We start from the raw sequence: 12,311 nt of genomic DNA, 5'->3' as shown, positions 1-12,311 counted from the left end.
TGGAATCAATTAAGGAAGTAATAGCAGCATATTTACAAAATGACAATCTAATCAAGCAATGTCAGTATGGCCTCATGAAAAGGAAATCTAATGGTCTGATTTATGAGCCTTTTTTAAAGGAAAGTCTCAGAAAGGATGGAGGGAACTAGTAGGTGTGACGTATTTGGACTTCTGGAAGAGGTTTGTCAAGGTACTTCACCAAAGGTTAAGTCAGAGGATACAGCTCATGTTGTTGAAAGTAGCATATTGGCCAATAGGCAGGGAACTGCAAGTGGGGATAAGGAGTTATTGTGCAGGTTGGCAACATGCAGCTAGTGTGGTTTCACAAATATCAGTGCTGGGACTCTGTTTGCAATATACATACACAGTTTGGAGGAAGAAAGCTAATGTAATATAGCCAAAATAGGTGAGAAGTTTCAAGAAGATTACAAACAGTTTACATAGAGATGTTGATAGATTAACAGATGATGACGACCAACAGGTGAAGGCTGAACAGACTAATACTCCTATTTGTTATGGCCTTAATTAACATTCCTACTTCTGGATCTTTACTGTTTTATGCTCCTCTGTTCCTTGGTATTATATATTTGTCATTAACATTCCAATCAAATGCAACTTATACCAGTTGAATATAAAATGAACCTTTGTAACAGTACTTCCTGTATTAGACCAATCAGGCAAGAATAAATGCAGTCTGGAAGACAGGAAACTGATAAACAACATTTCACCACTGGTTGCTTCTTTGCTATTATGCAGTGTTGTAAATTATTAGCGTTTGAATAAACATCAGCAGCTCAAAGGCCCAGGGTAGATTTTTTTTCTGTGGACAGGAATGGAGGCACAGAAACTAGCAAAATGGTGACAGAATGACAAAGCTAGAAAGTTTTATGATCTACACTGAGGTGGCTGGGTTTCAGCAGCTGTCAACTTTGCCCAAGCTGCATGGAGGCAAAAAGAGATTTAAATGGTAAGTAAAATGGTTTTGTCTCCTTTATGATTAATCAGAAAATTATAGTACTGTGGCATGATTTGTATGTGTTCAATATGTTAAATCATGACAGTGTCGAGAATGAAAGATTCAACCAACTATTAAAAATGTACTCTTCAAAGTTTTACTTGACATCATTAGACATGTCGCAATTACTAGAATTGAGTGATGAAGAGAGCAATGAACCATTAGCAATTAACTTGGTTGCTTATGTGCACTGTCCTTTACATAGTTGCTTATTCATCCTCTGATAGGCTGATGCTATTCATATTTCCCTAAGTTACAAATGGCAGATTTTTCATCATACTTAATTAATTATTCTGAATTCTTATTGACTTCATGACTATTTTCTGTTATCCCACCTCCACTTCCAATTGAGGACAAGACAATTCCATCTCAGTCTTTGAGATGCTATTCAAACACAAATCGTTCTGAATTCTGTTAATGGCAAACTGTCAAGATCAACACTAAATAATAAGTATCTTTGATTGTTTTCAGTTTAGCCAGCTGTTGAGATGAGCATTTCAGAGACCAAATTGGTTTTATTTTGGAGATTTGAGAGTTTTTGGATATAACCAATGTGGATAATGAGTTGTGGAGTGCAGGAAGAGATAATTTACTTAAATACATTTTGAGGGGGAGATCCAAGATGGCGGCGACTCAGCAAGTCTGAGTTTACAGTGCTCTTCCCAAAACCTGGGTAAAGTGAGTTACTCACCCCCACCACACTTACCAAACCACCCAAAAAAAATTTCTAACCTTAATTAGCGTTTACTATTATATTTAAGCAGTTTAATATTAAGTGGATAATGAGTAAACCAAAGGGATCCCGCAGCTCTCAGAAAACAAAGACCCCTCCCCCACCCTCCTCTCCTCCTCCGGCTGCAGCTGATGTAAAAACAGGCCTTGAAGAGATGATTGCCAGGCTGGAAACGACACTCGTCAATTTCATCGCAGAATCCAGACAGAGATGGAATGCATTCGAAGAAAAGTTACAAAAGTACAGCCAGGCTCTCGAGGAATTACAGGGCCGAGTGGAGGGGGCGGAGCTAAAGGCCACGACCTCCGAGGCTGCAGCACAAACAGCTGCAGAACAGGTGCGAGCTCTGGAGCAGAGAGTCCGGGCCTTTGAAATCTACATGGATGACCTGGATAATAGAAATCGGAGAAAGAATATCCGTCTTCTGGGCCTCCCTGAACAAGAAGAGAAGGGACAGTTAGTAGTATTTCTGGAGCGATGGTTGCCCCAGCTTTTAAACCTGGGGGCTGAAACTGATCGGGTAAGGGTGGAGTGGGCCTACCGGGTCGCAGTACGCGGATCTGGCCCAAACCAGCGCCCACGCCCGGTCCTGTTCCGGCTGCAGAGTTATAGGGAGAGGCAGATACTCCTGGATGCCTCCAGAAATCTTGGAAAGGATCCTAAAGCTATGATTCATGAAGGATCCAAGATTATGTTATTTCAGGACTTCTCCCCGGCTTTGGCACGAAGGAGGAAGGCGTTTGATGAGGTGAAGAAATGTCTAAGGAACTTAAATATTCAATACACCTTACGCTACCCAGCGACGTTATGCTTTACCCACGAAGGATCCGAGTATAATTTTAGATCACCAGAAGAGGCTAAGGAACTTTTAGACTCGTTTAAATAAATCGTAAGAGACAATTTATGTTGGCTTGCCTCTTCCACACTCCGTGGGGAGAAATGGATACTTTACTCTACTTTACTTTTGCTTCTGGGAGCAGGGTTGTCTTCTCTTGCTATTTTATGTTATTATACTTAACTGTAATTTGTTGGAGTTGTAATTTTATAGTTATGTGTGTTTGTACGTGGCATTGATGCTATCAGATATACTCAGGTATGGGTGGGGAGGGGTGGGGGTGGGGCACTCACTGTCAACTCTAGCTCGGTATTATATCTAAATCCTATTAAGGAGCGCCCGGGTTAAGGGTGGGACACTGTTTGGGAGAGGATATGGTGGACCTTTAGAAAGGAAGTAAGGCCCCCTGAGAACAAGGGGGAGGATCTCCATTCAAACATGTTTTATTTTTTTTGTTCTTATTGTTTGGAAATAGTTTCCTTTTTATTATACTGTTACGAGTGTATTAGAGAACATTTTCTCTTGTTTGAAGGATGTAAGTGACTCAACTATACACTCTGGATAATTGTGGATTAGATTAGTAGTTAACTGAGTTTCATTGTTTTTCTTTCTTCTTTAGTATCATTCCTTTGAATTTTGATGATTATATATTTAAGATCTATTTTTATATTAATGTTTGTGCTTGAAAGTTCTGTTTATTTTTGTAAATCTGTCAAAATATTAAATTTCTAATAAAAATATCTTTTAAAAAAAATACATTTTGAGGCTTTCACATGTAGCTTAGCACTTGTCACTAATCCTGTGTGTTTGGGAATGGAGGCAGGGTTTTTAAATGTACACACTCTGGCATGTGTCTGTTGATTAGGGTGACAGATGAAGATCCATTGCCAAATAAGTTAAGCCCTTGATCAAGAAAATCTTGCTTCCCAGTAGCCTAGAAATGGAAACATGGGCTTGGTACCTTGACCAGGTTTCCTCATCCATTGAGAAAATCTAACCTTGTTTCAGCTTCAACCAGTATACTGAGTCAATTCTTTTATGTTATTCATTCCTAAATATCATGATTTAATATAACTAAAGCTGAATTATACTTCTAAATTTAATTTCAAAAAAATCCAATAAATATAGTGGTGGCTGTGTCTATAAACTGTCCAAAATTTCTCATGAACTGGGTAAAAAATACATAACTTGGCATTGCGAACGTCATTCCATGAATTCTCCTTATATAGCTCTGAACCTGATCATTTCTCTTGAATGAATCTTGTTTGGAAATATTTGATGTGCTATTCCTCTGTATTCAAAGTAGATCTTACCTATTACTTCCTTTTAAGCATCAGGTCAATATGTGGGAGCACAGTAATAATCATCACTACTCACTTTGATAATAGTGCATGATTGACAGTACATGTAGGCTAGAACCAGGTGTTTCACTTCGACAAGATGTGCTTGCCCTCGAGATTGATAGTAACCCTGTTTTCATTTCAAATAAAAATGACTTTTCATTGGATGAGTTTTGACAGTTTTTCCTTCCCATTTCGAATACTTTTGTAATTAAAATTTTCAAAGCAAGTGTAAAGTAAAACTTTCAAATTCAATTCCCTTGTAGGATTTCTGTCACAACATTGTTCTTCAGATTAATTCTTAATTCCTGAAAACTCCACTTTCATTCTGGAGGGTTGACAACCACATGTTCCACATCCTATGTCCCATAAATATGGTCATAGATTTCCATATTGCCATGACAGCATTTCTCAATTATATTTATTCCCAGCTCTGTATAAACTGGATGTAGAGGCATAAACATAGTACATTTCTACCATTTTCAACAAAAATATAACCATTATGTACAATTATTGTATTAAAAATACAAAAGGGATACAGACTCCACCAATTGTCTTTCTAAAAGACATACAGGTACAAGTAGTATCAAAAGTATGAGGAAATCACCAGTTAATCATACATTTTGCACTTAACATCACAGATTTGTTGAAATGAGATTAGCAGTTCTATGTTCTACAATTACAGTTAGGTTTATATTATTTGTGCAACTCTTCAATATAACTATGATTTATTTCATCTGCCTATATGCACACAATGTCCATTGACTGTTTATTGAAACTGGCAAATTATGCATAATACAATTACATTACTAATGCATAACTGACATATGGGATATTTGCAAACATGGAGGGCTTGACTATGATTATTTTATGACAGTTAAATAAAGCACTGATATTTTAAATACAGTGAAAACACTGCAGTCTTCAATTGAAACTAGATTTACCTACTGATCAATATGATCAGTTGAGTTCAGTGGAAAACAAAAATTAAGAGTAGCTATTTCTCACATTCGAGTACTACTCAGGTTGGCAGCCTTCATTATTGGATGCCTGCAGAAAGACAACAAAAATGCTGTTGTCAGTTCAGTATTCTGAAGGTTTAAGTAGCAGCAGAGGGTGGTTTGCTTTGAAGTGTCAGCCTTCATTATAGACATGCAGCAATATTCCACGTAGCATGAAATAGCTTAACATCCTTGTACATATTGCAGGTGACAAAGGCTGGAACACTTACTGAAGTATTTAAAAAGTAAATCGAGCCTTTTCTAAAAAAAACAAAGAAGCCTTGGTGGCCCTATCATCAAGTATGAGGGCATTATAATTTCTAACAAAAGGGAAGAACTAGCCAGCAAAATATTGGATACAGAACGCCATCCACTGCACTTCAGTTACTTAAAATACTCTCTCATAAACCCTACAACCAAAATATATTAGTTATAAGTGTAAATAATACTGTACTTGCAGAGTTGTAGTATTTGTTCTTTTCTAAAGGAGTATTTAATCAAAAATGTCAACATAAATTAAAAATTATCTGGCGCTCTGTGCCCAAAAGTGAATATAACATCTTCAAAAATTAGCTGAAATACAAAAAACATTGCTATGATTTGTTTCTTGTTAAAAATGTCACTTTCGTTTAAAATGACTGTGCGCTAGAATGGCTAAAAAATCCAGCAAAAGAATTTTAGAAGTTCTAGGCTGATGAAAAGAAAGCACCAAGAGTATCTCCATAGTGAACATAACAAAACTCATACTCTTGTGCACAATTCATTGGGGTAGTAACAGGAACAATCTGTAGAGTGATCTCTGTGCATTTAAAGCGACACAGTTCCAAAGTGCCATGACAGTTTCTTCACAGTATTCCACATGCGGGGATAAAAGCCCCATGCTGCTTTAAGGCAGGAAAGGAGGCAAGTGGCATCAGGAATTTAATTCAAGAGAGTTCCGTGGTTCCTACATCTGGATGGTCTGTTGTGCTGTCCAAAATGTAGCTTGCAGTATCATGAAGCAACAAAAACAAAATAAAAAGCAGGTAGTGAACTCCAATCAGACTGCAGAAACTTGTTCATCTTCTGTTAAGAAGAAATTAAACACAAGATCAAATTAGCCGACTGATTAAAAAAAATTAAAAGAACACCGCAACAATAGTAATGTTTTTATATAAAGGCTGCTGCACCAATATGTTGAATCAGAATATACAAGTTAGCATTATCTATTCCATGTCTTGTGATTTTCCAAAACACAGTTCATTCAGTGTCTTGAGAAGGGAAAGGATTAGAAAAAGGTGGCCATTCATTATGGTCATCATATATAATATTTCATTAACAGAATAATCTAGAATTTAATCTAACAACTCTAATGGCAGCATAATACCAGAATACAATAGAAACAAATGACCTGAAGTTAATGTGCTTTAAACACTGAACATACCATTCCATAATACATTGACCAATATTTAACAGTAATAACAAATTTGTCAGAGATGGAATATTGTTTCTAAAGTGTAACATGAAGTTGTGTTACCCATCTTCCAATGTCTTCTTCCTGTAAATGTAACTATCCTTCTTAATATACAAAAATAAGTGACTATTGAAGGAAGTTGTGAGAAAAACAGTCTTCCTTTCTACTCCACTATCACAGTCACAAAAAAGTGAGAAGTTGCAATTTACATTATCAAAGACTGTAGCAAAAAAAGGGAGTGGGGGGGGTGGGATTGGCAGTGGTGATTTGGCACACTAACCTCTATACTGCTGAGGCCAGGCACCAACCAAATACCTCCCCCAACCCTTGCCAAGGTAGTCAATGATGCCTTCCAGTGCATCTCATCCACTTCCTGCACCTTCGCCCTCGAACCCCACCCATCCAGCCACAAGGATAGAACCCTCCCAGCCCTCACCTTCCACCCCACCAACCTCAGTATTCAACACAATATCCTCCGCCATTTCCACCACCTACAAATGGACCCCACCACGAGAGATATATTTCCTTTCCCACCCCTATCCTCCTTCTGTAAAGACCATTTCCTGCGCAACTCTGGTCAGGTCCATGCCCCCCACCAACCTACGCTCCCCTCTTGGCATCTTCCCCTGCCACCACAGGAATTGCAAAACCTGCACCCACACCTGTCCCCTCACCTCTGTCCAAGGTCCCAAAGGAGCCTTCCACAGCCATCAGAGTTTTACCTGCATTTCTACACATCAATTACTGTAGCCATTGCTCCCAATGTGGTCTCCTGTACGTTGGGAAAATAGGACGCCTATTTGCAGAGTGCTTCAGAGAACATCTCCAGGTCACCTGCAGCAATCAACCCCACTGCCCCATGGCCAAACACTTCAACTCTCCCTCCCACTCTGCTGAGGGCATGCAGGTCCTGGGTTTCCTGCATCGCCACATCCTAACCACTCGACACGTGGAGGAAGAACACCTCATCCGCCGCCTTGGGACCCTCCAACCACATGGCAATGTGGCTTCACCAGTTTCCTCATCTCCCCTCTGCCCATCTTATCCTAGTTCCAACCTTCCAACTTGGCACTGCTCTCATGACCTGTCCATCTTCCTTCCCACCTATCCCCACTAACCCCATCTCCATCTACCATTCACCTACCTTTTCCCTAGCTCCATCCCCCCCAAATTATTCTGTCCACCCCTTCAGCCCACAAGCCTCATTCCTGATTCTCCTGCTCCTTGTATGCTGCCTGACCTGTTGTGCTTTTCCAGCACCACACTCTCCACTCTGATCTTCAGCATCTGCAGTCCGCACTTACTAGCAAAGGACCAGGATTGAGTATCTTGGAGCTTCTCACATTTCACCATGGTAACTTTAGCAGAAATCTTACTTTCATTGGTTTCATGCAATACTTCTACGTAATTTATAGTGGCAGAGTGGGAAAAGTTCAAAATTCAAATTGCAAAATTTTACATTGCTTGGGCTTTATACAACATAACCCAACAAAGTTGGTTCAAAACTACTTTAGTAACCATGAAGTCAACTCTAATTGGCTTTCAAGTTGCAAACACATAAAGCAAGAGTTAAAATTGTTTCTTAGATGAAAACAAGAGAGATTTTAGTAATAGCTTCACTGGAATATTATTTGAAACGCAAAGGGAACATCCCAATTAATATTGAAAATGATCACAAGCATATATTTCATGAATAGAAGTCGTTCAGACTAAAAATGCTTATTTTTCAATAACAAGAAAGCCACATTCCTGGTATGAAAACTCATTCTGTAAGAAAGGGACGTAATACAAAAATTATTTGAGTGGTTTCAAATGAGTTTAATTTTACAATGCTTCTCTTTGGTTGACTGAGCTTACTCTAGTAGTAGATGGAGAAAACTAGATTAAATAAATTAAATATTCAGGTTGAGCAGTGAACATAGCACTTAATACAAATCCAGAATTCAGCATGTACCACAGAATCACAGACAAAATGTAATATTAACAAATTGGTAGATCATACATTTATGTAGTAGCAGAAAGAAAATCACTGACAATTTTATGGTTCTCTTATTGGTGGGTATACAGGCAAGGGAGGTTAGTAAGATTCCACATAAGGCCCGCCCACTGCCATTTCACCCACCTTTATCCCAATTAACAACCGCTCAAGCACTAGAGGTGTTCAGGGATAAAAGAAGCCCAGCAATGTAACTTCTCCAAAAGGATGGGAGTGGCTATCTCCCTCAATGGTCTCCTTTCCACTTTAGGCACCAGTTTCCCCACTGGTGCCTGGGTTTAGGCGAAAGCCCTGTTTCCAACTCATTTATGCTTGTTAGGATGGAAAGTTGCGGTGGAATGATATGTTCCCCACTTCAGTCTTCCAGTGGTGAGGCAGTTTACCATCCTGCCCACTAAGCCAAAATTAATTTTAAACATTTAACTTACATCATAACAATGACAAATTACCTTAACTTCCTGATGTTAATACTTAAAATCAAATATATTTTCAAAAAATTCATCTGGACATTTTCCCTTCAATTCATTTGATGATTTATTTAAGGTGAGGTCTGTTGTAACAAGACCATGAAAGATGCTCAACTCCAGTTAAAATAGAAAAATGATGCATTGACTAATAAAGACAAGTATACTATATGCCTCCTTAACCACTCTATCCACCCACTGTTGCCTTCAAAGATCTATGGAAATGTACACCAAGGTCCCGCTGACCCTCAGTACTACCCAGAGTTTCATGCACTTTCTTGCGTCATTAGTTCTCTTTTCAGGATTAAGCTCCACCTGCTACTTATTAATGCATACTAATGTATTCATATAGTTAATATAATACTTATTAACATACTTGATAACATCTATTATGATTGACAAACTTGAACATGTGACTTTGTAGCCCATGACATGAAGATAGCCAACACTGAAGTAACAGAGCTGGAATCATCATCTCTGAATACATTTGGAATTTTAAACTGTGATAAATAGATTTCAATTGGAGTGAGTGAGAGGTTACCCACTTTAGTTAACAAAATGATATGTTGACATGTACAAAAATTGATTAGTAAGTTTAATTGAATGCAGGTCAATATACTAAGAGATCTATAACTATATAGATGTTATGATTCAGCTATATAAAGGCCTATTTAGACCATACCCGAAGTAAAATGTTCAGTATTGGACATCACACTTAGAAAGAATATCTTAGTCCTGGGTAGAGTCCAACAGATTTACATGAACCTGAACTCCACAAGTTAAAGCAGAAGAGAGATTAGATAAGTAGAGTTGCATTTTCTTCAGTTCAACAGATTAAAGGGTGATTTTTATTGAAGTTTTAAAAATAAAAATTGGAGACTGGCCTCTAAGACCCTAGTTAAGAAGCATTTCCACATGTAAACAGTGGTAGAGTTTGCAACTTTCATGAAAAACAGATGATGTTAGGTTAATTGCTAAGTTTAAATCTCACTGGTAACCTCCTGTATCTTTAGGAGCTTGCAGGCAAGCTTTCTAACTTGATAACAGGTCTTTTACAACAGCTCCATAACTGTTATTCATTTTGACCTTGTGTTTTGGCCTGTGGACTAAAACATGGGAGAAGTTACTGTTCTAAACCAAGGAAACTTGAAGAAAGTATTATAGATTAGATTAGATTAGTTACAGTGTGGAAACAGGCCCTTCGGCCCAACAAGTCCACATCGACCCGCCGAAGCGCAACCTACCCATACCCCTACATTTACCCCTTACCTAACACTATGGGCAATTTAGCATGGCCAATTCACCTGACCCGCACATCTTTGTGACTGAGGGAGGAAACCGGAGCACCCGGAGGAAACCCACGCAGACACGGGGAGAATGTGCAAACTCCACACAGTCAGTCGCCTGAGTCGGGAATTGAACCCGGGTCTCTGGCGCTGTGAGGCAGCAGAGCTAACCACTGTGCCTCCGTGCCTCCCACATAGTTTTAAAGACAAGTTGCTGGAACCCTGTGTGCTGTGTCTGCAATGTTGTCTTATGCAGCGATTATGATGAGGTCAGCCAACGGACCTCATGGAAAATGAGTTCCCTGATTGGGACTGCCAATGTGGTCTAATCAAGGAGTCCAGGCTGACAGATAAAAGCAGGAGAGTTAGACATCCTGACACAGATAGCTGGATCAGTGTCAAGGATTTTCTATGTATAATTAAAGGACAACTTAGTGACAGGATACTAGCCTCTGTAGAGTTGTTTTGATGGTGAGGAGAACAAAGCACACTCTTGGAGATTTGCTTGCAACAGATGTTCATGCAATTGTGGTTAGATGAGGATTCTGAGAAGGATGCCACAATTAATATCCACAAGGGGTATCAGTCTGCACCCTTTTCCAGTGAATGATAAAGAACATTTTACAAGGTCTATGCCAGTTTGCCATTTATCTAGATGACGTGCTAACAGGGAAGACCAATAAGGAGTACATAAAGAACTTGGACAATGTCCTTAGACATTTCTCCAAGGTGGGCATACACCTTCGGAGGGAAGTGTGTTTCAGGAACCCCAAGTGATCTACAGAGTTGACAAGATCCAATGGAAGTTAACGTGAGGACAATCAAAGATTACCCCTGCTAGGTCTATTTAAAAGAGGCAAGAGAGTGCCACCATAGCTTCAGACCAAATTCAACAGTGGGCTCTATCATTACAATTTGGAACATGATCTGGGAGGTTAAATAGTGAACACAGATGCATTACACCACTTCCTGCTGGCAGATACACCACCAGTAGTACCAGCACTGGAAGAATCTGTACTGGTTTTAAATTTTCAGGACACATTTCCAGTCACAGCTGACAATATCAGACTTTGGTTGCAGAAAAGTCCGGTTGTGGCATAACTGAAACAGTTGGTGGGGATGGGAGATACCAAAGGGTGGTCACAACTAAAAGTAAAACCATTCTAAATCTGGAGAGATCAGATCATAGTACAGGATGGCATGTTATTATGGAGAACAAGAGTGATTGTCCTAAGCAAAGGTCGCTGCCAGACACCGGCTGAACTCCATTAAGGGTCATTTAGTGGTACCAGAATGAAGATGTTTGTGAGAAGTTGTCTGCTGGCCAGAAAAGGATGCAGACATAGCTGTATTCGAGGCCATGCCCAGAGTGCCAACAAGGCTAAAACTTACTGCCAGCAGCTATCCCACATTGATGGGAATGACCTGGCAAATCCTGGACTCAGTTACACATCGACTGTGCAGGTATTTTCATGGACTCAATGTTCTTAGTCATTATGGATACCCACTCAAAGTGGTTGGACATGCACAGAGTCCATCTGTCAAACACAGAGATACCAATAGAAAAACCATGTGTTTTTCCTTTGCAGCACATAGACACCTAGAAGGGTCAGTCACAGATAATGGGCCAATACCAAGAAAACTGAATGAAAACAACTCAGCAATATTTGTGATGCACAGTGGTGCCTGAACTGAGCTTCTATGGTTTTCTTTTCCCTCCCTCACCCATAATACTTGAATCTTGTCCATGTCTGAGGGTATGTGTACAGAAACTTTAAAAGTGATCATATTTAAGCTAAAAAGTTATGTTAGTAATTCATATTTTTTCTTGTTGGTTTAAAACATTTAATTACAATAAATTGTTGTTTTCTTGTTAATGAAAAACCTGATAAATGTATTACTTTAACCTGATAGCCGGTTAGGTGACATTTTGCAATTCTTTGGGGCTTGCATTCTAGTACACTGTCCTAGTCAGTTGTGACTCTTGGTCATATTTTCCTTTTATTTGTTGTACATCAGAGTTCATTCATAGTCCTATCATTCCTAGCCAATATATCAATACTATTGATAGAGTCATAATATCAAAGCTCTTCATCTTGCACTAAACACAATAGATGAGAATGCCAAATTTCAAATGATGCAACAACTTTTACTACATGAGCAAAAGGTGCTGATCAGTTAATCAATT

At 39.0% G+C, this 12,311-nt stretch overlaps 1 protein-coding gene across 8 annotated transcripts in view; it reads right to left on the bottom strand.

Annotated features, from left to right (window-relative positions):
• Window positions 1-4,358: 4,358 nt before the first annotated feature.
• rapgef2b (Rap guanine nucleotide exchange factor 2b) overlaps window positions 4,359-12,311 on the bottom strand; it is a 393,772-nt gene continuing 385,819 nt past the window's right edge. For all 8 annotated transcript variants that reach the window (XM_060851743.1, XM_060851735.1, XM_060851737.1 and 5 more), the window contains one exon: window positions 4,359-5,989. In XM_060851743.1, the coding sequence (XP_060707726.1) occupies window positions 5,983-5,989 (7 nt within the window). In that variant the 3' untranslated portion in view covers window positions 4,359-5,982. The remainder of the gene's footprint in view (window positions 5,990-12,311) is intronic.

The sequence above is a fragment of the Hemiscyllium ocellatum genome, chromosome 36 (genome assembly GCF_020745735.1).
Source record: "Hemiscyllium ocellatum isolate sHemOce1 chromosome 36, sHemOce1.pat.X.cur, whole genome shotgun sequence".
NCBI classification, from domain to species: domain Eukaryota; kingdom Metazoa; phylum Chordata; class Chondrichthyes; order Orectolobiformes; family Hemiscylliidae; genus Hemiscyllium; species Hemiscyllium ocellatum.
The sequence above is the reverse complement of the archived record's forward strand: the minus strand, read 5'-3'. Positions and strand labels throughout refer to the sequence as shown.